Source organism: Salvelinus alpinus, chromosome 5, assembly GCF_045679555.1.
Source record: "Salvelinus alpinus chromosome 5, SLU_Salpinus.1, whole genome shotgun sequence".
Taxonomy (NCBI): domain Eukaryota; kingdom Metazoa; phylum Chordata; class Actinopteri; order Salmoniformes; family Salmonidae; genus Salvelinus; species Salvelinus alpinus.
Window position 1 is genome coordinate 56,962,824 of NC_092090.1, and position 27,296 is coordinate 56,990,119.

Below are 27,296 nucleotides of genomic sequence, written 5' to 3' on the forward strand. Positions count from 1 at the left end.
AGCTAACCGATCGCTGCAGCTGTACATAGTCCATCTGTAAACTACCCACCCAATTTACCTACCTCACCCCCCATACTGCTTTTATTTATTTACTTTTCTGCTCTTTTGCACACCAGTATCTCTTCTTGCACATGATCATCTGATGATTTATCACTCCAGTGTTAATCTGCTAAATTGTAATTATTCGATTTATTGCCTACCTCATGCCTTTTGCACACATTGTATATAGATTCTCTTTTTTTCTACCATGTTATTGACTTGTTTATTGTTTACTCCATGTGTAACTCTGTGTTGTCTGTTCACACTGCTATGCTTTATCTTGGCCAGGTCGCAGTTGCAAATGAGAACTTGTTCTCAACTAGCCTACCTGGTTAAATAAAGGTGAAATAAAAATAAAAATAAATAAAAATCTGGTTAGTGATGCTCGACCGGACCGGGTTATGTGAAGCTTGGCTCTGTCATATCCTCACATGGTCTCTCCTATCATTGCTATGCAGACGACACACAATTAATCTTCTCTTTTCCCCCCTCTGATAACCAGGTGGTGAATCGCATCTCTGCATGTCTGGCAGACATATCAGTGTGGATGACGGACCACCACCTCAAGCTGAACCTCGGCAAGACGGAGCTGCTTTTCCTCCCGGGGAAGGACTGCCCGTTCCATGATCTCGCCATCACGGTTGACAACTCCATTGTGTCCTCCTCCCAGAGTGCTAAGAACCTTGGCGTGATCCTGGACAACACCCTGTCGTTCTCAACTAACATCAAGGCGGTGACCCGTTCCTGTAGGTTCATGCTCTACAACATTCGCAGAGTACGACCCTGCCTCACGCAGGAAGCGGCGCAGGTCCTAATCCAGGCACTTGTCATCTCCCGTCTGGATTACTGCAACTCGCTGTTGGCTGGGCTCCCTGCCTGTGCCATTAAACCCCTACAACTCATCCAGAACGCCGCAGCCCGTCTGGTGTTCAACTTTCCCAAGTTCTCTCACGTCACCCCGCTCCTCCGCTCTCTCCACTGGCTTCCAGTTGAAGCTCGCATCCGCTACAAGACCATGGTGCTTGCCTACGGAGCTGTGAGGGGAACGGCACCTCCGTACCTTCAGGCTCTGATCAGGCCCTACACCCAAACAAGGGCACTGCGTTCATCCACCTCTGGCCTGCTCGCCTCCCTACCTCTGAGGTAGTACAGTTCCCGCTCAGCCCAGTCAAAACTGTTCGCTGCTCTGGCACCCCAATGGTGGAACAAACTCCCTCACGACGCCAGGTCAGCGGAGTCAATCACCACCTTACGGAGACACCTGAAACCCCACCTCTTTAAGGAATACCTAGGATAGGATAAAGTAATCCTTCTAACCCCCCCCCCCCCCCTTAAAAGAGTTAGATGCACTATTGTAAAGTGGTTGTTCCACTGGATATCATAAGGTGAATGCACCAATTTGTAAGTCGCTCTGGATAAGAGCGTCTGCTAAATGACTTAAATGTAAATGTAAATGTAAGCTAGCCACAATAAGAATTAGGCACAATAGTGGAATGTGCAGTTTGCCTTCAAAAATAAAAGTATGTTATTGACAGTGATGCAAATTAATACAAATAGTAGAATTATGCCATACTTTTATTTTGAAGGCTAACCGCAAAGTCCACTGTTGTGGCTAATCCTATTTGTGGCTAGCTTCACATAGATGTGGCTGACCAGCATTAACCAAATAAGAAATGTCTTATATATATTAGGGTTATTTTAGATGATGACACCTAGCTATATAGTTAGCTAGCTAACTATTGCTACTAAAACAGATTGTCGTTTTGCTATGTTTTTGGGGAAGAACATTGTTTGCATCCATGAGCTAGCTAGCTTTTGCTTATGACCAGCACTGTAGGCGTGCGAGACAACTTTACCTGCATAAAAGCATACGTATCGATGAATCGTTGTGACATAAGAAATACGAGTGATAGTGTAATCAATGTGTAATTACTACGGAAAAAATGTATGAACGCGTTGAATTATTATGTGACGTGCAGTCATATTCAGGTCCTGATTGGTCAACAAGCTTAATTGACACGTCCCAAACGCAAAGACCCAAACGGCGTTCCATAGCAAAGACCCAAACGGCGTTCCATAGACATCCTGGTTGAGAATGAAACTGAGCAAATGAACAACGAAACAGCACAGCAAGTAAGTGAAATAAATATGTTTTGATTATGTGTTACTGGTAATGGGGACATATGTAAATGCCAACAAAATAACTTTTGGTCAGTGTGGTGTGTGTGTGTAATCTTTATTTAACTAGGCAAGTCAGATAAGAACAAATTCTTGTTTACAATGACGGCCTACCCCGGCCAAACCCGGACGACGCTGGGCCAATTGTGAGCCACCCAATGGGACTACCAATCACGTCCGGATGTGATACAGCCTGGATTCGAACCAGGGACTGTAGTGACGCCTCTTGCACGGAGATGCACTGCCTTAGACCGCTGCATCCATGTGTGTGTGTTAACTATTTAACTGTAATACAATGCTTAAAAGGCTGCAAACATTTTTTTTTTTTGGGGGGGGTGAGGAAAATATTGGATATTGTATCGCCCAAAAAATGTCATATCGTGCATCACTAAAAATTATGCTGTTTGAAAAGACAGTCCAAACTTTCGGCCAGTTGTGGTGGGGTGGAGTTTTGGCCTGCCTGGTGACATCACTAGGCAGTTAATTAGTTAATAGACCAATAAGAAAGAGTTCTATACCTCTCTGCCAAAAACAGCTAGTTCAGTTTTTGCCTGCCAGTCAGACCACTTCCAGACAGTCCTAGCAAAATGTGTTATTGAGAAATGTATTGCAAAGAAGCAATTTGTGTTCCTTTTTGATCAGTAAGAGACTTAATTGCTACTCAGATATTTTTTGATACTGAGATAAAAACGGCAGTATTGGATCTTTAACATAAATAAATAAAAGTGTTTGAACACTTCAGATAAAAAGAATCACTCAATCACTTACAGATACAAATAAAACCTGGGTGTTTTTTTCTTTCCCCCAAGAAAACGCTGTAAAATAGCTGCTAGGTGTTTTTTCCTCCAAAGGAGCACCAGCATCGTTGTGAAATCTAAACAAAGACAGTCAAATTAGATGGTTGCCAGAGTAACAATTACAGGGGTAGTGTGTGTGTGTGTGTGTGTGTGTGTGTGTGTGTTCAGGGCCTACATCCTCTGTTTCGGCACTAAAATAGCCAACTTATTCCTATTGGATGGTGATGGGTTGAACACAGAAATCAATGCCATGTAATTACAGCTGAACTGAACAGAGAGAGAGAGCCATTCACTAGTTGGAAAACAGTAGATTAGTCCCAAATGGCACCATATTCTGGGCTCCCGAGTGGTGCAGCAGTCAAAGGAACCGCATCTCAGTGCAAGAGGCGTCACTGCAGTCTCTGGATCGAATCTAGCCTGCATCACATCCGGCCGTGATTGGGAGTCCCATAGGGCGGCGCACAATTGGCCCAGTGTTGTCCGGGTTTGGCCAGGGTAGGCCGTGATTGTAAATAATAATTTGTTCTTAATTGGCTTGACTAGTTAAATAAAGGTTAAATGAAAAAAAAAAAATTGCCCATATAGTGCACTACTTTTGATCAGAGCCATGTTCAAAAGTAGTGCACTATGTGGGAAATAAGGTGCCATTTGGGACTTCTTTGTTCAACATTCGTTGAACACACAGTTGCACATATAGGCCAACTGCATGCCATGGTATTCAGTGGCATATAGCCACTGAAGGGGGCTTTCCTCCAAAACCCAGTCAGCCCACTAACAATTCCACTGTCCCTGAATGTCCGACCAGGAAGTAAGAATAATGCGTCCCAAATGGCACCCTATTTCCTTTACAGTGCACTATTTAGGGAATAGGGTGCAATTTGTGATGCAGAAAATGGTTACTGTAAACCAATTACAGGGTTCTGACTCAACAGGTTGAGCAAAAAGGTCTTGAGCTGGGCTCGCTATTGGGTCATTCCTGTCCTCTCTGAGGGTATTTTAGGTGTGTGAACTAACATGTGGAAGGAGGAGGAGGAGAAGAGGGAAGCTTCAGGTTGGAATGCAGGGGAGAAGAAATGCGGTTGTTGTCCACTATAAAACCAAGATAATCTGCTACTTCATTGTAAATTGATCCTTCTCATCCCTGGCACGAGGGCAAGGGTGGTAAAGGTGTGTGTGTGTGTGTGTGTGTGTGTGTGTGTGTGTGTGTGTGTGTGTGTGTGTGTGTGTGTGTGTGTGTGTGTGTGTGTGTGTGTGTGTGTGTGTGTGTATAGATTCCAATGGCGGCGAGCTTTACACCACTAGCCGACACTTGGCATTGCGCATGGTGATCTTTGGCTTGTGTGTAGCTGCTCGGCTATGGAAACCCATTTCATGAAGCTCCCGACAAACAGTTTTTGTGCTGACGTTGCTTCCAGAGGCAGTTTGGCACTTGGTAGGGAGTGTTGCAACCGAGGACAGACAAGTTTTACTCGCTACGCGCTTCAGCACTCGGCGGTCCCATTCTGTGAGCTTATGTGGCCTACCACTTCGCGGCTGGGCCGTTGTTGCCCCTAGACGTTTCCACTTCACAATAACAGCACTTACAGTTGACCGAGGCAGAACTAGCAGGGCAGAAATTTGAGAAACTGACTTGTTGGAAAGGTGGCATCGTCTGACGGTGCAACATTGAAAGTCACTGAGCTCTTCAGTATGGGCCATTCTACTGTCAATGTTTGTCTATGGAGATTGCATGGCTGTGTGCTCGATTTTATAGACCTTTCAGCAACGGTTGTGGCTGAAGTAGTCGAAGCCACTAATTTGAAGAGGTGTCCACATACTTTTGTGTAAACATTAAGAACATCTTCCTAATATTGAGTTGCACCCCCCCTCCCTTTTGCCCTGAGAACAGCCTCAATTCATTGGGGCATGGACTACAAGGTGTTGAAAGCGTTCCACAGGGACGCTGGCACATGTTGCCTCCAATGCTTCCCACAGTTGTGTCAAGTTGGCTGGATGTCCTGTGGGTGGTGGACCATTCTTGGTCCATACGGGAAACTGTTGAGCGTGAAAAACCCAGCAGTGTTGCAGTTCTTGAGACAAAGGCACCGACTACCATACCCCATTAAAAGACCAATATTTTGTCTTGCCCATTCCCCCTCTGAATGACACATATAGTATACACAATTCATGTCTCAATTGTCTCAAGGCTTAAAAATCCTTCTTTAAACATGTCTCCTCCCCATCTAAACTGACTGAAGTGGATTTAACAAGTTACATCAATAAGAGATCATAGCTTTCACCTGGTCAGTCGGTCATGGTGGTGTTCATAAAGCAGGTGTTCATAGTGTTTTGTATATACTCTGTCTGTCTGACAGACACACACACAGTATGTGTAGGGCAGTTCCATGAGTGTTAGTGGAAACCTAACAGATGATCTAGGCACACAGTCAACTCTGGACGTTGACTGTGTGTGTGTGTGTGTGTGTGTGTGTGTGTGTGTGTGTGTGTGTGTGCTTATGACGACTAACTGTTATCTTGTTACGCCTCGATCACACCTACAGCGCCATTACGCAAAATCGTATGCAGCATCATCTGGATAGGTGTTCAACATTCACCTTCTGCTACCATTTCTGACAAGGCGTCTACGTATACAGTTTGATGCATACGTTCGATAAATCCAACGTATGCGCCACACAGAATGAACTGCAACTCCCGCGGCAACGCAATGCTGCAAGGCAAACGCACCGTTCCATTGGAAATTAATATACGTCTGGTGTACAAAATGCAATGGACGTTGTAGGTGTGATTAAGGCGTAAGAGAGTCACGGCACTGCTCTTCATGGCAACAACCCCAGACCATCCAAATCAGAATTCTGCACCACCATTAGATCCGGCCAATCAGAGATCAGATAGCTCTGAGCAATTTGGTGCAAATGTGTTCCCCACGAGGGGTTTGATTTCAACACCACCATGCCTTTGGCCCCCTGTCCCATGCCCTTTGCCTCACCAAAGAGAAATGCTTACCAGTAAGTGTATATGGGTGCTAGCTCCAGTCAGAATACACTCACCACCAGATTATTTACACAGACAAGAGGAACAGCTCTAATTGCAGGGAGGGAGCTGAGAGCTGAGTTGAAAGGCAACAGGAGGGAGGACATGTGGGCAATGTCCCACAAAGCACCCTATTGCCTATGGGCCCTGGTCAAAAGTAGTGCACTATATAGGGAATAGAGTGTCATTTGGTACTCAGAGGAATCTTTAACTGTGTCCACTCCCTCTCCATGAGATGATGTGGTGGAAGGTGTGTCAAGTTGGACTACATGCAGTGGTCTAATGTACTTAAGCAAAAATACACAGAAAAAATTAATTCCTCTTCAATGCCTGTGCGAAGTTGCTGGATATTGGCCGGTACTGGAACACGTCAATCCAGAGCATCCTAAACATGCTCAATGGGTGACATGTCTGGTGAATATGCAGAACTGGGACATTTTCAGCTTCCAGGAATTCTATAAAGATCCTTGTAATGATCAGGACGTGCATTATCAGGCTGAAACATGAGGTGATGGATCTCGTCAAGGTATCTCTATGCATTCAAATTGCCATTAATAAAATGTAATTATGTTCGTTGTTTATAGCTTATGCCTGCCTATACCATAACCCCACCGCCACCATGGGACACCCTGTTCACAATGTTGACATCAGCAAACCACTCGCCCACACGACGCCATACACGCTGTCTGCCATCTGCCCGGTACAGTTGAAACCGGGACTCATCCGTGAAGAGCACACTTCTCCAGTGGCCATCAAAGGTGAGCATTTGCCCACTGAAGTCAGTTACGATGCTGAACTGCAGTCAGGTCAAGACCCTGGTGAGGATGACGTGCATTTCCCCGAGACGATTCCTGACAGTTGCTGCAGAAATTCTTCAGTTGTGCAAACCCAGTTTCATCAGCTGTCCAGGCGGTTGGTCTCAGACAATCCCACAGGTGAAGAAGCCGGATGTGGAGGTCCTGGGCTGGCGTGGTTACCCATGGTCTGCGGTTGTGAGGCCGGTTGAACGTACCGCCAAATTCTCTAAAACGACGTTGGAGGTGGCTTATGGTAGAGAAGTTAACATTCAATTATCTGGCAACAGCTCTGGTGGACATTTCTGCAGTCAGCATGCCAATTGCACGCTCCCTCAAAAGTTGAGACATCGGTGGCATTGTGTTGTGTGACATAACTGCATATTTTAGAATGGCCGTTAATTGTCCCCAGCACAAGGTGCACCTGTGTATTGATCATGCTGTTGAAGCAGCTTCTTGATACAATACAATGAATTTTATGTATTGCATTTACTTTATGACACTTGAGTAATTTTTTGACCCCTGTACTTAATTAAGTACATTTAAAACAGGATACTTTAACACTTTTACTCAAGTACTATTTTACTGGGTGACGTTTACTTGAGTAATTTTCTATTAAGGTATCTTTACTAGGGATGCACGATATATCGGTGAACATATCGGAATCGGCCGATATTAGCTAAAAATGCCAACATTGGTGTTGGCCCGATGCCTAGTTTAACGCCGATGTGCAAAACCGATGTCAAAGCTGACGTGCATACCTATATAACGTAGGTACATGATGTAATGGCGGCACGTAAAATGTTGCGCTGCACGTGCAACACAGCATTTCTAACCTAGCCCACAATGTCTGCTGTGTGGATCGATTAGTCAACAAGTCGAGCAGTCATTTGAAAGAGTAAGAACATTTCAGCGAGACAACTCAAAGGCAAAATCCATTAACGCCAAGATAATGGAATTCAATGCCCTTGACAAATCAACCTCTCTGTCATGGGTGATGTTTGCTTTCGCCGACTGGTCGAGCCAGGTACACGTTGCCCTACCGGAGTTACACGGTAATAGCGTCACTGCTATTAGCTTCACGACACACAATGGAATGCCGTTTGGGTCTTTGGATGTCAAAAAATATCCATCAAATAACACTATTTGACAAGTCAAAAAACACTTTGACGCATTAAATAAGATTTTAATTTGACACGTGAAATAACACTGTTCTATTATAGAGTGTTGTGTGTTCTGAATTTGCACGTGCAAGCCAAGCGCCACGACTAATATCTGTAGCACTGTCAATGCTGTACAAAAAAAGTCTGCAAACAAGCAAATACCGACCACAAACGATGTGTTTACAATACCACGTTGGTAATAAAGAATTATTTGTTCGACCACAACTTCTGGGGGGGTAGCTAGCTTTAGCTTAGTACCTAGCTAGCACCAATACAACCAGCCTGAACACAATGACCAGTAGAAACTGCAGTCATTTTCATTATTCTTAACCAATATTGAAAATGATCTAAATCATTGTTATCAGTATCGGGTTTTTTGGCAAGGAAAATATCGGATATCGGTATCGGCCAGAAATGTCATATCGGCGCATCACTAATCTTTACTTTTACTCAAGTATGACAATTGAGTACTTTTTCCACCACTGACTACATGATAACCTCTAGAAAGGTAGTAATATGTAGTAACATGAATACATTCTAACAACTCGGAGTAGCAGATACTTAATATTTTCTCCAACAGTAATTTCTTCCTACAACTGTCCCTTTAGAAACCCCACTCCAGTTTGTGAGCATCCTAATTATAGTCCTAATTAAGTGCTGGCGGGCTGATCAGAGAGTGTGTGTGTGTTGGTCAGTGGCGTGTGAAAAGAGGGGGAGGGGGTTGAAGCCAAACAGCTCCCTTGGAGATTAGAACTGCCACGGTGGCTTCTATCCTATGGCCTTCTGGGGGATTACTGCTGGGACCACCTGCTTCACGCTACAGCGGTCAGCAAGACACGAGCCCCTCTGGCACACACACACACATCCTTAGGTCTGCTCTGAACACGTATCTGTCCAATGTGGGACCTTGAAGCAACACACACACACACACACAAAGTAGGCCTACATACTTGAATAAATACTTAATTAATCGGCCGATTAATTAGGGCCAATTTCAAGTTTTTATAACAATCCTCCAATAATCGGTATTGGCGTTGAAAAATCATAATCGGTCGACCTCTACTACATACTGTACTCACATGTGCAAACATTCACAAGCTCTCACATGCTCCTCCTACAGACTCACACTCACACACACACTGTAACACACACTCTTCCCCTCACAAGGACACATTGAAAACCAACCTGCATCTAGTTAACATGTATCATCACCTCCTGGAAATTCAAATAAAGTTCTACTGTATGACTGAAGTCCTCACCCAATAGAGAGTGACACACTACTGTAACAGACACTACTGTAACAAACACACTACTGTACTTTAACAGCTACTCACTCTAGAATGGAGCGAAGGTTCTAGTCAATACAGCTGGGCAGATAGAACAGTGGCACCCATTGAGGCTGTGTGGAGGGTTGACAGTGACTGTATAGCAATTATCCACTCACCACAAGCTATTTCAACAAACAAACAAGATTTGTCTCAATAGTAAAATTGTTCCATCTTTAAAAGCCTCTATAAGACATATAGGCTATGGATTCTTCAGAAATGTGTGACAGTGCTTGTGAAGCCTTAACAAATGTGCAATAAAGCCTGCACAAGTAGTTTCTTTAAAGTGGGTCTGTCAAATGTTTTATTGGATTTAGAGTACAGTGATAATCACATGCTGAGAAGACAGGATAAGATATTCATCAGCACTTGCCTGTTATTGTTGAATTAATACAGTAGCCGTGTAAACAAATGCCATATTGAGGGTTGAGAGGACTGGGTTTTGAAGCTGCTTGGGTGTCATGAGGTCAGCAATGTGATCATCATCAACCCGTTACACACACACACAAATATACTGTAAATACATACATATTCACCGACATACACACACGCACGCACCCAACACGTAATGGTTGACCCCTCCAGCGATCCTCATCCCAGCAATCTGTGTACCCTAAGCTGATCCCCTGCTGGGGCCAGACAGACAGACAATACTGAGCCAAGTACAGAGAGAGCCTTTGGGGTGCGTCCGTCCGTCCACACACCACACACACACACACACACACACACACACACACACACACACACACACACACACACACTTCTGAATTGATGTAGCCTAACATGAAATTAGGCTATACACACGTATTTTCAATAGACATTTAAACTTGAAAGATTTAAAAGTGACAGAATAAAAATAGTCAAACATAATATTCCATATCACAGGATTCTAAACTGTGTGTAAATAATGCACAACTACTTGACACCAAGCGCAAATATTTGACTAAATAGGCGTCATTCTTATTGGCCGAGAGGGCGAAACTCTACAGGTGAATTCACAATGTTATAAACGTTGGTTGCTCCATACGTAGCAAAGGTACATCCAACCGATCACCCCATCATGACCGTAAAACTCCTAAAATATATATGTATTACAAATACCTACAGCATATTCTTGGGACGCAGCGAGTTAAGATACAGCGATGCGGTCTGCTAAAAATTACAGTCTATAATGGTAAAACAAACTACAGTTGACTTACCCCGACATGTTCGCCCTTGCCTGGATACACAGCCACTCTTCCGCCTCCTTTCACAGGCATTCTGCGCTGTAAAAGTTGTGAAACACAGTCGCCTTATGTTAACCGTAAAACAAGTGTCTTAATTATGGCTTGTAGAACTGGTATCTCTTAAAATATACCCTATCCTAGTCTCTAAAATGGAACATGGCTTGTGACTGCGGTCCTAAAAGACTTCCCTAGCTCGCTGCAATTCCTCCGGCGTCAACTCCCGAGATCCTTTAAAATTATTGCTGTGATATCGATGGGAACCGGAACGTTCTTACCAACAACTGGGGTGTATTCTTTCCGTGAATGTTTCTTAAACTGAAGCAAACAGAACGAAACGGGGAGGGACCTAACTAAATTTGTCCAATACAAACTCTAGTTTAAAGTTGCAAAACGAAACGTTTTACAACTGTTTGGAGGAATTAATACACCTCAGAGGAGACTTTGAACTCAGTTAGCCTACTTTATGAATAACGAGATGAAATTCAGGGGTCTACTAACGTTGCCCATTTCTATATCAACTTCAATGGTCGTCTACAAACAGATTGAATGACTGACATGTTTAATGGGCTATTTTGTGTCATCTTATTCCGACATAGGAACGTTTTGTACCTATTTTGTACGATCATATTTTATTCAACCCCCTCTGCCAGAGTGGACTCTTCCGGATTGGACACATTGATTTAACTGTTCTCTAAAAGTTAACAAAAAACTAACCGGTATTTACTTACAGAAAGTCAAATTCTATGAATTCATTGGGGGCCTTGAAAGCCTAGTGTAATAGTAGAGTTTCAATAAATTCGTTTTTTTTTTTATGATAAAACATAGTGATCTGTCCTCTGTCTATCTAACACAGCACAACAGGAGAAGAGTTAATATCGTCAGCTTCTGCGTTATAATGAAAATATATAATTCAAAAAGGTTCAACTAAATCCTGTGAGGCAGACAGACTGTAGTCTTATATTGAACTCTAATTTTCCCTCCAGAATGAATGAATAGAATATATCCTGCACAATTCATGCCTCTTTGGACTGCAGGGTTGTGACAATACTTTTAAGCAAACTGGAGTCTACGTTTGATTCTATAACTGTTATTTATCTCCACAGCTCCACAGCTCCATTGACAGTGATGGCGCCAGAGGGGATGGCTGCCGTCTTATCAGCTCTTAACCAACCATGCTATTTTGTTTGTTTTTTCGCGTTGTTAGTAACTTGTTTTGTACATAATGTTGCTGCTACTGTCTCTCATGACCGAAAAGAGCTTCTGGATATCAGAACTGTGATTACTCAACTCAGATTAGACAAAGAGTTTTTCTTCAATGAGTCAGACGGGAGGGATATACTACAGACACCCGACCAGGCCCAGATCCTGGTCATACGCTGGAGAAGGAAACAGAGAATTCACGGAAAAAGATCAGGATGCCTTGTGAGGATCAGGCGAGGAGTGGCTAATCTTCCTTTGCCTTCCGTCCTGCTAGCTAACGTTCAATCGCTGGAAAATAAATGTGACGAACTGAAAGCACATGTATCCTACCAACGGGACATTGAAAACTGTAATATCTTATGTTTCACCGAGTCGTGGCTGAACAACGACATTAAGAACATACAGCTGGCGGGTTATACACTCAATCGGCAGGATAAAACAGCAGCCTCTGGTAAGACACGGGGCAGGGGCCTATGCATATATGTAAACAACACCTGGTGCACGATATCTAGAGGCCGGAGACTTTAATGCAGGGAAACTTAAAACAGTTTTACCTCATTTCTATCAGCGTGTTAAATGTGCAACCAGAGGGAAAACAATTCTAGATAGTCCACACACAGAGACGCGTACAAAGTTCTCCCTCGCCCTCCATTTGGCAAATCTGACCATAATTCTATCCTCCTGATTCCTGCTTACAAGCAAAAATTAAAGCAGGAAGCACCAGTGACTCGGTCTATAAAAAAGTGGTCAGATAAAGTAGATGCTAAACTACAGGACTGTTTTTCTAGCACAGACTGGAATATGTTCAGGGATTCTTCCGATGGCATTGAGGAGTACACCACATCAGTCACTGGCTTTATCAATAAGTGCATCGAGGACATCATCCCCACAGTGACTGCACGTACATATCCTAACCAGAAGCCATGAATTACAGTCAACATTCGCACTGAGCTAAAGGGTAGAGCTGACGCTTTCAAGAAGCTTATAAGAAATCCCGCCATGCCCTCCGACGAACCATCAAACAGGCAAAGCATCAATACAGGACTAAGATCGAATAGTACTACACCGGCTCCGACGCTCACCTGATGTGGCAGGGCTTGCAAACTATTACAGACTACTAAGGGAAGCACAGCCGAGAGCTGTCCAGTGACACGAGCCTACCAGATGAGCTAAATAACTTCTATGCTCGCTTCGAGGCAAATAACACTGAAACATGCATGAGAGCACCAACTGTTCCGGACGACTGTGTGATCACGCTCTCCACAGCCGATGTGAGTAAGACCTTTTAAACAGGTCAACATTCACAAGGCCGCAGGGCCAGACAGATTACCAGGACCAGGAGCAGCAGGTAGCCTGGTGGTTAGAGCGTTGGACTAGTAACCGAAAGGTTGCGAGATTGAATCTCAGAGCTGACAAGGTAAAAATCTGTTGTTCTTCCCCTGAACAAGGCAGTTAACCCACTGTTCCTAGGCCGTCATTGAAAATAAGAATTTGTTCTTTAACTGATGTATATAGCCTGTCTTTTTACTGTTGTTTTATTTCTTTACTTACCTATTGTTCACATAACACCTTTTTTGCACTATTGGTTAGAGCCTGTAAGTAAGCATTTCACTGTAAGGTCTATCTGTTGTATTCGGCGCACGTGACAAATAAGCTTTGATTTGATTTGAAGTGTCTTCACTGACATTTTCAACCTCTCCCTGTCGGAGTCTGTAATATCAACATGTTTTAAGTAGACCACCAGAGCCACTTTGCCCAAGAACACTAAGGTAACCTGCCTAAATGACTACCGACCCGTAGCACTCATGTCTGTAGCCATGAAATGCTTTGAAAGGCTGGTCATGGCTCACATCAACACCATCATCCCAGAAACCCTAGACCCACTCCAATTTGTATACCCCACCAACAGATCCACAGATGATGCAATCTCTATTGCACTCCACACTGCCCTTTCACACCTGGACAAAAGGAACACCTATGTGAGAATGCTATTCATTGACTACAGCTCAGCATTCAGCACCATAGTGCCCTCAAAGCTCATCAATAAGCTAAGGACCCTTGGACTAAACACTTCCCTCTGCAACTGGATCCTGGACTTCCTGACGGGCCACCTCCAGGTGGTAAGGGTAGGTAACAACACATCCGCCACGCTGATCCTCAACACGGGGGCCCCTCAGGGGTGTGTGCTCAGTCCCCTCCTGTACTCCCTGTTCACTCATGACTGCATGACCAGGCACAACTCCAACACCATCATTACGTTTGCTGATGACACAACAGTGGTAGGCCTGATCACAGACAATGATGAGACAGCCTATAGGGAGGAGGTCAGAGACCTGTGGTGCAAGGATAACAACCTCTCCCTCAACGTGATCAAGACAAAGGAGATGATTGTGGAATACAGGAAAAGGAGCACCAAGCACACCCCCATTCTCATCGACGGGACTGTAGTGGAGCAGGTTGAGAGCTTCAAGTTCCTTGTCGTCCACATCACCAACAACCTAACATGGTCCAAGCACACCAAGACAGTCGTGAAGAGGGCATGACAAAACCTATTTCCCCTCAAGAGACTGAAAAGATTTGGCATGGGTCCTCAGATCCTCTAGAGGTTTAACAGCTGCACCGAGAGCATCCTGAAGGGTTTCATCACTGCCTGATATGGAAACTGCTCAGCCTCCGACCGCAAGTCACTACAGAGGGTAGTGCGTATGGCCCAGTACATCACCGGGGCCAAGCTTCGTGCCATCCAGGACCTCTATACCAGGCGGTGTCAGAGGATGGCCCTAAAAATTGTCCAAGACTCCAGCCACCCTAGTCATAGACTGTTCTCTCTGCTACCGCACGGCAATAACAGCTCAAATAAGCAAAGAGAAACAACAGTCATCATCACTTTAAGACATGAAAGTCAGTCAATCCGGAAAATTTCAAGAATTTTGAAAGTTTCTTTAATAAGTGCAGCCGCAAAAATCATCAAGCGCTATGATGAAACTGGCTCTCATGAGGACCGCCACTCCAATTGCATCCCAAATAAATGCTTCACAGAGTCCAAATAACAGACACTTTTATCCAAAGCAACTTATGGTCTCCATACACCACAGTATGCACTGCTCTCCACCCTTGCAATACACACAGAACTGTGTGTGTGTGTGTGTGTGTGTGTGTGTGTGTGTGTGTGTGTGTGTGTGTGTGTGTGTGTGTGTGTGTGTGTGTGTGTGTGTGTGTGTGTGTGTGTGTGTGTGTGTGTGTGTGTGTGTGTGTGTGTGTGTGTGTGTGTGTGTGTGTGTGTGTGTGTGTGTGTGTTTGCAACGTGTGTGTGTGTGTGTGTCTGACTCCTTAGAAGATAGTAATAAGCTAGTCTTGACTGGCCATGCTTGAGAGAAATGACAGACTGCTGTCGTAGGAGTCTGCTTTAACTGCCAAACAGATGTCAGTACAGTACAGTAGCCTCATGAGCTAATAAGAGACAGCCATGTTTCTCTCTAATAAATCCTCTGTGTTAGCTGTGGGTATTGAAACATCTGTCTGAGGGGGTAGTGTGTGTATTGTGTTAGTGACCTCTAGAGGTAAGGTTAGGACTTGAAGGGCGCTCACAGAGCATGCTGTCGGGCAGGGGTATTACAATCTTACCCTACGTGGTCCAGACTACTGCTGGTTTTCTGTTCTACCTGATAATTAATTGCGCCCACCCCAATTAATCGAAAGCGTTCCACAGGGATGCTGGCCCATGTTGATTCCAATGCTTCCCACATTTGTATCAAGTTGGCTAGATGTCCTTTGGGTGTTGGACCATTCTTGATACACACGTGAAACTGTTGAGCGTGAAATACCCAGCAGCGTTGCAGTTCTTGACACAAACCAGTGCGCCTGACACCGACTACCATACCCTGTTCAAAGACACTTAAATCGTTTATCATTCACCCTCTGAGTGGCACACATGCACAATCCATGTCTCAGTTGTCTCAAGGCTTAAAAATCCTTCTTTAACCTGTGTCCTCCCCTTCATCTACACTGATTGAAGTGGATTTAGTGACATCAATAAGGGATCATGGATTCACCTGGTCAGTTTAGGTCATGGAAAAATCTGTTCTTAATGTTTTGTACACTCAGTGTAGAATATCTGTGTGGGACAAAATAGATAAGCCATTAGACATTTGCAAGATTGTGAGAATGTATTTATATGTCACCGGTAAAATTGTAAATTAACTGCTATAATGGCTCCCTTATCAGTCCAGTCAATGCATCATTCATTCAATGTGCTGCAACGTTGAAATATATGCATTCCTTTATCCACCTGACCAAAAACAATACCAGACAACTTTGAAGCATTTGAATATTCAGGCATACATTATAAGATTCAGAATCAAATTTAGGATCCAGATGTCTGCCTGTCATAGTAGTAGATAGACAGCTGCTGACAGACGCTGGTTTATAAATCAGCACAAGGACGTTATTTACACTTTAATGTTATCACACATCACAACACACACACACACACACACACACACACACACACACACACACACACACACACACACACACACACACACACACACACACACACACACACACACACACACACACACACACACACACACACACACACACACACATACACATACACATACACACACACACACAGAGAGATGTATCTCTCTGTGATTTAAGACAGAGGAGGAGTAATCATGAGCCCTTTTTATCTTAGCAAACAGTAAGTTGATTACAGGAGAGGAGGTGTGTATATGTGTGTGTTTGTGCATGTGTGCGTGTGTGTGTGTGACTCACATCATTAACGGATCATGCGTTCTAAATTCATTAGAGACCATTTAATATGCAGAGCCTCATATAATACACACACTGATTGATTAAAATAGTTATGTATAAATATGGGTGGTAATATGTTACATGAGAGAGAGGTTGTCTGACATGTTAAATAAACATGTGACGGAGAGACACTGTCTACAGCAGGCTTTTCCAACTGGTGGCCTGTTAGCCGAATTTGGCTCCCGGGTGGTTTTATTTGGCCCCACAAGTTTTCAGAGAATTAAAAAATATATTTTTAACATTTTTAGAATTAGACATTTTCATTGCTGGACATAGAAGACTGTAAAAACACCAGGAAATCAATTCCAATTGATTTTAATTTTGGAAATCAGTGTGAAATCTGTATTCCCATCAGGCAATTTTCAGTCTACAAACAATTGGTAATTATGTTCCGCCCCCCCCCCCCCCCCCGACCATCCGCTCAAGAAAATAATTGGCCCGTGGCTGAATCTAGTTGATTATCCCTGGTCTACAGTATGTCAAATAAATAGATACTGTCCCAGATAAAATAGGATGAAGCTACTCCACACTCTTGTTGTGTTTTTGTTCTGTCAGGTGTTTTGAAACAGTAAAAAAACAGAACCATGCCACACTGCAGCAGCAGAAGAGCCCGATGCAAATACAGCCTAGTCTTCTGTTCTCTCTCAGTACAATAAACATTCTATTGATTAGCAAATGTAAATGCCGTGTTGTGTTAGTTGGGGTGTTTTGCTGTGTTTTGTCTGTCCCACAGACGCAGCACAGGGAGTTTGGGGTGTCGGTTATCTGGGACATGGTAATTAAGGAGGATAAATAGAAGGCAGAGTGATCCCAGGGGAGAGTAGAGGAGCACAGAGCAGCCATCAGCGATTCACCCTGCCCTTCATCTCATCTCTACTGGAGTGAGAGAGAGAGAGAGAGAGGTTATTCAGAGGCACAGAGTAGAGAGGGTTGAGCGTTAGAGAAAAAAACAGATGAATCATGTAAACAATATGATTAATCAACACTCTGCTGTAATTACACAAACACTGTTAATCAACAGTCACAGATGATGACATCCAACACCTCACGGTGCTGCTCAATTTGGCACAACTCACCCCTCAGGTAAATTATTTTCAAAGCACAGGGGGATGGGATCATACACAGAAAAGTTTGGCTAAATACATTTTTTTTGTGTCTTTTATGACCTTAATTAAAGAGCACAGAAAGAGGAGGACTGGTCTCTTCACTGAGCATAGCAGCCATTTCTGATTGACAGTTGGAGGGTTTCTCATAACTCCCACAGTAGGTTGTGTCCCAAATGGTACCCTATTCTCTATATAGTGCACTACCTTTGATTAGCGCCCTATGTGGTGAATAGGTGCCATTTGAGACGCAGCCCTCTAGTCTCCTCTAACATCCTGCAGTGGGCTTAACTATGGCCTCTTCTCCCCTCTCACCAGGGGCAGAGTAAACCTTCTTTCTGAGCCAGCCTGACAGTATTACTGATGGAATATGCGTCGATATGCACAGAGAGAGGGGGGAGAGAGAGAGAGCAGAGAGACTGGGGGAGACTGAGAGAGAGAAAGATAAATAGAGATAGGAGAGAGGGGGGGGAGAGAGAGAGTAAAAGGGAAAGATAAAAAGAGAGAGTGGAGACAGAGAGAAAGAGAGAGCATAAGAAGGGTGTGCCTTCCATATTACGCAGCCCTGGGCGAAGAGATGAATAAGTTATTGGCTTTAAAAAGTGCAGTCGGACCGACCAGGCCTGGCCAGAAATAGCCACAAACATCCTCCAATCAAATAGGAAGTGGATCCAACCGACAGATCCAAAAAGGGGGGTAAAGGTTAAGTTTAGGAAAAGGGCTAGCAAACTGCCACCCGGAAAGCCATACAAAACCTTTTGGCTGTATATACACTCACACTGCCAATCAAATACAATCATCACGATGTCCCTCTCTCAGGTCTCTGTCCAGTCAGTGACCACCTGGGTTGAATGTCCAACAAACGTCTCAATTATGATGACAAGCTGTCAGTGAGAATGTTTAAATGGTGTTATTGATTTACTGTAAAGTACATGAAGTTTCATCCCACTGCTGTCAGTGTGAAATTACCATTAGTCAGGGAAAGGAATCTAGAGAGTGCAGTACCGCAGTTGAACACTAGAGGGAAGGCTCCAAGCTTCACAACACGTTTGGTATGTGCAGACCTCCAATACTATCAAATCAGTCAGGCAAAAATGTTGTGTGGACATAAAAAGTATCTTCATGTATGACTGACCACGCAACTACAACTTAGTTAAATGTCAAAATCCGCCCCACAACATTATGATAGGCATATGGGCAATATATACCAACACCATTCAAAGAGGACTGTATAGCTACAATCCTAATTGTGTTCTCTGTTACTGTACTGTAGATTACAAGGTGCTGCTGTAGCTGCATACGAACCCAGTAATGACATGCAAATCACAGTTCCACACAGTCCTGTGGGATTCAACCATATTGTCTGCAGTCTGTTGGTTCTTTTTAATAAAAGACAACGAGGTGTGGTGCTGTAACAGTCACAGGGGGCTCGCTACTTCTGTACTGTAATCTGCATCAATAAAATATTTGAAATGCGTTCTGAGCGATCGGGACTGCAGGAGTCAGTGGACACAGTGTGTGTGCGCGTGCGTATGTGTGTAATGTTTATACGCGTGTGTGTGTCTGTGTGTGCATGTGTGGTGTTTACAGAAGACTGCAACAGATGTAGGATCTTCATTTGAGCCAGTTTGCTACTGCAGGAAAATAATCCTGCAGTAACAGGAAATGTGAGTTATTATGTGGATTATAATTAATGGACATTGATGTAGGGGTTGATACATTTTTCATAAGGGAAAATCAAGTCAGACATTACGAAGTGGAAATTACAAACTTCAGAAGTGTTTTTTTAGACCTCAAATACACTACAAGTTTTAAATGTCCTGCATTGCAGGAAAGTTCTCCAGCAACAGGGTGATCAAATGAAGATCCTACATCTGTAAATCAATGGTGTTCAAGTATGGGGTGCTGCAGACCAATATGGAGACTGGAGTATGGCTGAGTGGGTGTTTGGAAAGGAGTAGGTGTATGGAAAGCGAATCAGCTAAGTTGGCAGATTTGTTCTCACTCAAGACCCTTTTGCGTGGCAGACTGGGCTGCATGGCGAGTCGAAAGGCGGTGCGAATGTCAGTGCAGCGGTTTTGTATGGAGGTGCTTGCCGACCTGAGGTGCTACCCATTGGGCAACTATCACAGTGTCGTCAGTAGTAACTTGGCAATATTTTTCCCTCCCATGATTTTATTTCAAGTAGGATAGCAGCCTACACAAGAAATAACTAATAACTAACAGCCCACAGAATAAATAATAATTCGTCGGGGCATGGACTCTACAAGGTGTCGAAAGCGTTCCCTAGGGATGCTGGCCCATGTTGACTCCAATGCTTCCCACAGTTGTGTCAAGTTGGCTGGTGGACCATTCTTCCTGCACACTGGAAACTGTTGAGCATGAAAAACTCAGCAGCTTTGCAGTTCTTGACACAAACCGGTGCTCCTGGCACCTACTACCATACCTCGTTCAAAGGCACTTACATTTTTTATAATAGAAGTCCATACTCTCGCGGTATGGTAGTTGCGTGGTAAGAAATGGTGGGAAAAAACACTTTTTCAATGCACCCACTCCTTTCCACACTCCCCTACTTTCCTTTTGTCACACCCACTCGACCATACTCTGGTTGCCATATTGGGCTGCAGCTACCCTCTTCTCATGGTGTTCCCAATCTGCTAAATGGTGTTCTAATGTTGCCGAGGGAAAGGTCGCCCATTGACAACTCCATTGATCCAGTGAGCAGTACCTCCCTCTTTCTTTCTTTCTTTCTTTCTTTTTTTCCTCCCCTTCAGAGTCTGACTTTGTTTTTGAGGTTGTTTTAAAACCGTCTGCCAAGATTTTATTTGTGAAAAAAATGTCCCTTTGGGATCTGCTGCACAATCTTTCTGATTAAAAAGTGTTTGATTAAAATCTATACACGCAGTATTGGAGACACAAATGCTAAAACCTCAGCAGCTGATGTATTGCACTCATAGTTATAGCTTACAGTTATGGATAGTAGAAAAACAAGATGAGAGGAAAGAGGAAAAGACAGGGTTTGGGTCTAGGAGGAGGAGAAAGAGAGGGAGGAGGGGGAAGAGTGTACTTGGAAAAATGTACAGTGTACTTGGAAAAAGTTCAGACGCCTTGACTTTTTCTAAATTTTGTTATGTTACAGCCTTATTCTAAAATGATTTAAATAGTTTTTCCCCCCCTCATCAATCTACACACAATACCCCATAATGACAAAGCAAAAACAGGTTTGTAGACATTTTAGCAAAAACTGAAATATCACATTCACATAAGTATTCAGACACTTTACTCAGTACTTTGTTGATGCACCTTTGGCAGCGAGTACAGCGTTGAGTCTTCTTGGGTATGACGCTGCAAGCTTGGCACAACTGTATTTGGGGAGTTTCTCCCATTCTTTTCTGCAGATCCTCTCAAGCTGTCAGGACCCGGTGCGAGAAACAGTCACTAAATCGGCAGAACCCAGAAGATGAGGCAGACACAGCAGTACTAGAGATGGTGGTTTAATAAAAAATAGATATCTTCCAAAATACAAAGAAATCCACAAAGTGGGAAAAACAGCAAGGGAAAAACAAACCTTAAAAGACTAATCCAAAATACAAAAGAACAAAACCAGAGAACCTCTGGAAAATCCAACAAGAGAAAAATATATGTTCACAACAAGGCTTGGGCTGGGGCTGGGTGCTAACATACAAACACTGAGCCAGGAACTGAGGAACACACAGGGATTAAATACTAACAAGGGAACGACATACAGGTGCAAACAATAATTAGAGCAAGGGAAAAACAAAAGGTACAAAAAAGGTGCAATGGGGACATCTAGTGACAAAAAACCAGAACAGTCCTGGCCAAAACCTGACAGAATCCCCCTCCTAGGAACGGCTCCTGACGTTCCTACCAGCCTTCTCAGGGTGGAGGGCCCTGAACTGACGAATGAGGTCAGGGTCCAGTATGTCCTTGGCAGGAACCCAGGAGCGCTCCTCGGGACCGTAGCCTTCCCAGTCCACCAGATACTGCCAGGACCGCTGCACCCGGCGGGAGTCCAGTATCCGGTGGACGGTATAAGCCGACTGGCCTCCGATGACACGGGGCGGAGGGGGAGGTCTGCCTGCCGGAATAAGGGGAGAAAAAACAACAGGTTTTAATAAAGAAATGTGAAATGTGGGATTGATTTTAAGGGATCTGGGTAAGTGCAGGCGAAAAGTAACGGGATTGACTCTCCTGGCAATCTTAAAGGGTCCGATGAATCTCTGGGACAGCTTGCGAGACTCCACCCGTAGCGGTAAGTTTTTTGTTGAGAGCCATACTCTCTGGCCGGGGTACAGGGTAGGACCGGGACGGCGACGTCTGTTGGCTTGTCGTTGGTACTGCTGTGAGGAACGCAGAAGATTAAGACGGGCCTTCTTCCACGTAAGCCGACAGCGTCTGATGAACCTCGAGGCTGAAGGCACTCTGACTTCTGCCTCCTGGTCCGGGAACAATAGAGGAGCATAGCCAAACTGACACTCGTGCGGGGATATACCAGTGGAGGAGGAGCACAAGGTGTTGTGCGCGTACTCGGCCCAAACAATGAAGGATGACCATGTGGATGGGTTGTTGGAAACCATACATCTGAGGGTGGTTTCCAGCTCATGATTCATCCTCTCAGTTTGGCCGTTGGACTCCGGATGGTACCCTGAAGATAAACTGGCCGTGGCCCCTATGAGTTGGCAGAAGGCCTTCCAAAACCTTGAGGCGAACTGGGGACCTCTGTCGGAAACCATATCTTGCGGGATGCCAAAGACTCGGAACACATGGTTAATCACCAACTCAGCTGTTTCCTTGGCAGAAGGTAATTTGGTCAAGGGAACAAACCTGGCCGCCTTAGAAAACCTGTCGATGATGACTAGGATCGTAGTATTACCATGGGACGGAGGAAGGCCAGTAATAAAGTCCAGCGAGATATGGGACCAGGGTCGGTGGGGAATAGATAAGGGGTGAAGGAGTCCTTGAGGGCGGAGGTGAGAAGATTTGCCCTGGCAGCACACGGAACAGGCCTTGACGAAAGTGGCAACGTCTTCTTTTATGGTGGGCCACCAGAACTTACGCTGGATGAACTCCAAGGTGCGACCTACGCCCGGGTGACAGGTGAGGCGAGAGGAGTGCCCCCACAGAAGGACTTGGGACCTTGCTGCCTTGGGAACAAACAACCGATTAGCAGGACCTCCTCCAGGGCCCGGTTCGATGGCTTGAGCTTGTTTCACGGTATCCTCCACTTGCCACGAGATCGGAGCCACGATCTTAGCGGCAGGAAGAACAGTCATGTCAGTATCTTCTCGAATGGCAGGAGAGTAGACTCGTGACAAGGCATCCGGTTTGAGATTCTTCGACCCGGGTCTATAGGTGAGAATAAACTGGAATCGGCTGAAGAAAAGAGACCATCGAGCTTGTCTGGAGTTCAACCGCTTCGCCTGCTGGATATACTCCAGATTTTTGTGGTCCGTAAGCACTTGAAACGGTTGAGAAGCCCCCTCGAGCCAGTGTCTCCATTCCTTCAATGCCATCTTAACCGCTAGGAGTTCACGATCCCCCACATCGTAATTCCTCTCGGCCGGGGTAAGCCGGTGAGAGAAGAAGGCGCAAGGATGAAGCCTCTTGTCTTCACCCCTCTGAGACAGGACAGCTCCAACACCAACCTCTGATGCGTCTACCTCCACCACAAAAGGTTCATCCGCCGTCGGTAGTGTCAGGATGGGAGCAGAGAGGATGCGCTGCTTGAGTCCTTGGAAGGCCGTCTCAGCTTCTCTTCCCCACAGAAACCTTGTGTTGCCACCCTTGGTTAAAGCTGAGAGAGGGGCTGCCACCGAGCTGAAGTTCTTGATGAACTTGCGGTAGAAGTTAGTGAAGCCCAGGAAACGCTGAACTTCCTTAACGGACTTGGGGGTGGGCCAATCTGCTACCGCCCCTACCTTCTTGGGGTCCATCTGGACTCGACCGGGTTCCACTACAAATCCCAGGAACTGTACTCGAGAGGAATGGAATTCACACTTTTCCGGCTTAACGTACAAATGGCTGTCTAGGAGGCGTTTGAGCACTTGTCTGACATGCTTAGTGTGTTCTTGAAGGGAGCTCGAAAAGATGAGGATGTCATCCAAGTAAACAAACACGAAAATGTTAAGCATATCCCTAAGCACATCGTTTTTGAGCGCTTGGAACACAGCCGGGGCGTTGGTCAGGCCGAAGGGCATCACCAAGTATTCGTAGTGACCAGTAGGCGTGTTGAAAGCGGTCTTCCACTCGTCACCGGGTTTGATCCGCACAAGATGGTATGCGTTCCGCAGGTCAAGCTTAGTGAAGACCACTGCTTCCTGGAGCAGCTCAAAGGCTGTGGCCATAAGGGGTAGCGGGTAGCGGTTACGGACGGTTATGGCATTAAGTCGATGCAAGGACGTAATCCCCCGTCTTTTTTGGCCACAAAGAAAAACCCTGCTCCCGCCGGCGAGGTGGATGGACGCATGAGGCCTGCTGCCAGAGCGTCCTTGATGTAGGTATCCATAGCAGCTCGTTCGGGAGGAGATAGGGAAAAGATCCGACCCCTGGGAGGGCAGGTGCCCGGAAACAGGTCGATGGGGCAATCGTAAGGTCTATGGGGTGGTAGTTTGGTGGCCCTCTGTTTGCTAAATACCGGTTTGAGGTCATGGTAACACTCGGGAACTCGGGACAGGTCGATGGATTCTAGAGACTCGGGAGGGGAACTCGGGGAACTTGGGAAGATACAAGTGGCTTGGCACGTAGGACCCCACTGCTTGATAGTGCCCACAGACCAGTCGATGTGAGGGTTATGGCTGTGAAGCCAGGGGTATCCAAGGACGAGAGGGAACTCGGAACACGAGGTCAGATGAAAGTTCATCACTTCCTGGTGTTGGGAAACTGAAAGACGCAAGGAGGTAGTGACACGAGTGACAAGTCCAGATCCCAAAGGGCTTCCATCCAACGTAGTAACCCTTATGGGGTCACTTAGAGGTTCAGAGGGAACGCCATTCTCCTTCGCCCAGACACCATCCATGAAGTTACCTGCGGCTCCAGAGTCTACCAAGGCTTGAAGGGGAAGCTCGTGGTTGTCCCAGGAAAGGGTAACTGGAATGAGCAGGCGGGAGTTGGATGGATGAGAGGAGGTTATGTTTCCCGTTACCGTCCTCCCAGGCCTGCACGGGAGAGTGCGTTTTCCCTGGAGCCCGGGACACGTGGAGAGGAAATGGCCCGGTTTGCCGCAATATAGACAGCATCGCTCCCTCATCCGGCGGTCTCTCTCAGCCTGGGAGATGCGTCCAACCTGCATGGGTTCCGGTGGAGTCAGCGGGGATAAAGGTGGAGACTCGGAGCTGGGACCGATAGGAGCTAGGGTGAGAGATCTACGGTTGAGCTCTCTCTCTCTCAGACGCTGGTCTATGCGTGAAGCCAACTTGATCAGGGACTCGAGGTTGTCCGGTGGTTCCCGAGTGGCCAGTTCATCTTGGATGGTGTCGGAAAGACCCTTCAAAAAGCACACTGTGAGCGCCTCGTCATTCCAGCCACTCGCTGCTGCCACCGTGCGGAACTGGATGGCATAGTCCGTCACGCTGCGCCGACCTTGGCGGAGAGTCAGGAGCTGTTTGGCTGAGTCAGGACCGCTGGTAGGACCTTGAAACACTCGCTTGAATTCTTCAGCAAAGGTAGAGTAGCTGGCACAGCAGGGACTTTGGGCATCCCACACAGCAGTAGCCCAGACTAGGGCTTTTTCCGACAGCAGGGTGATGATATATGCTATCTTGGACCGGTCGGTGGGAAATGACGAGGGTTGCAGCTCAAAGGAGAGAGAACATTGGGTGAAAAACCCCTTACAACCACTCGGATCACCTGAGAACCGTTGGGGAGGCGGCAGACGAGGTTCAGCCAGGGGGTTAACTGCCACGGGCACTTGAATCTGATGAACTGGAGCAGAAGCGGTTGCAGGAGAAAGTTGATCAGAAATCTGCTTTATGGAAGTCATCATCTCCGACAGAAGTTGAGAATGTCCAGCCATTAAGGCCTCTTGCTGAACCAGAGCAGCTTCGTGACGTTGGACAGTCCCCTCGTGGTGGGACAGCATGGGAAAAAAATCCTGGGTACTGGCTGCCTCTGGGTTCATTTTAATGGCTCAGTGTTTCTGTCAGGACCCGGTGCGAGAAACAGTCACTAAATCGGCAGAACCCAGAAGATGAGGCAGACACAGCAGTACTAGAGATGGTGGTTTAATAAAAAATAGATATCTTCCAAAATACAAAGAAATCCACAAAGTGGGAAAAACAGCAAGGGAAAAACAAACCTTAAAAGACTAATCCAAAATACAAAAGAACAAAACCAGAGAACCTCTGGAAAATCCAACAAGAGAAAAATATATGTTCACAACAAGGCTTGGGCTGGGGCTGGGTGCTAACATACAAACACTGAGCCAGGAACTGAGGAACACACAGGGATTAAATACTAACAAGGGAACGACATACAGGTGCAAACAATAATTAGAGCAAGGGAAAAACAAAAGGTACAAAAAAGGTGCAATGGGTACATCTAGTGACAAAAAACCAGAACAGTCCTGGCCAAAACCTGACACAAGCTCTGTCAGGTTGGATGGGGAGCGTCGCTGCACAGCTATATTCAGGTTTCTCCAGAGATGTTCGATCGAGTTCATGTACGGGCTCTGGCTAGGCCGCTCAAGGACATTCAGAGACTTGCCCCGAAGCCACTCCTGTGTTGTCTTGGCTGTGTGCTTAGGGTCGTTGTCCTGTTGGAAGGTGAACCTTCGCCCCAGTCTGAGGTCCTGAGCGCTCTGGAGCAAGTTTTCATCAAGGATCTCTCTTTAGTTTGCTCCGTTCATCTTTCCCTCGATCCTGACTAGTCTCCCAGTCCCTGCCATTGAAAACATCCTCACAGCACAACGCTGCCACCACCATGCTTCACCGTAGGGACGGTGCCAGGTTTCCTCCAGACGTGACGCTTGGCATTCAGGCCAAAGAGTTCAATCTTGGTTTCATCAGACCAGATAATCTGAGACCAGAGAATCTGAGAGTCCTTTAGGTGCCTTTTGGCAAAAAGTGGGCTGCCATGTGCCTTTTACTGAGGAGTGGCTTCCTTCTGGCCACTCTACCATAGAGGCCTGATTGGTGAAGTGCTGCAGAGATGATGTCCTTTTGGAATCAAATAAAATAACATTTTATTGGTTACACACACATGTGTAGCAGATGTTATTGCGGGTGTACCGAAATGCTTGTTCTGTCATCTCCACAGAGGAACTCTGGAGCTCTGTCAGAGTACCATCGGTTTCTTGTTCACCTCCCTGACCAAGTCCCTTCTCCCCCGATTGCTCAGTTTGGCTGGACGGCCAGCTCTAGGAAGAGTCTTGGTGGTTCCAAACTTCTTCCATTTAAGAATGATGGAGGGCACTGTGTTCTTGGGGACCTTCAATGCTGCAGACATTTTTTGGTACACTTCCCCAGATCTGTGCCTTGACACAATCCTGTCTCGGAGCTCTATGGACAATTCCTTCGACCTCCTTCGACCTTGGTTTTTGCTCTGACATCCACTGTCAACTGTGGGACCTTTATATAGACAGGTGTGTTCCTTTCCAAATCATGTTC

General features: G+C 45.5%; 1 protein-coding gene across 7 annotated transcripts in view; it reads right to left on the minus strand.

Moving 5' to 3' along the window:
- Positions 1-27,296, minus strand: part of LOC139576365 (tight junction protein ZO-2-like) — a 156,504-nt gene that overhangs the window by 104,755 nt on the left and 24,453 nt on the right. For 2 of the 7 annotated variants that reach the window (XM_071402401.1, XM_071402407.1), the window contains exon 1: positions 10,526-10,852. The exons of the other annotated variants lie outside the window; for them this stretch is intronic. In XM_071402401.1, coding sequence (XP_071258502.1) covers positions 10,526-10,585 — 60 coding nt within the window. In that variant the 5' untranslated portion in view covers positions 10,586-10,852. Of the gene's footprint in view, positions 1-10,525; positions 10,853-27,296 lie in introns of those variants that run through there. 7 annotated transcript variants of the gene reach the window in all.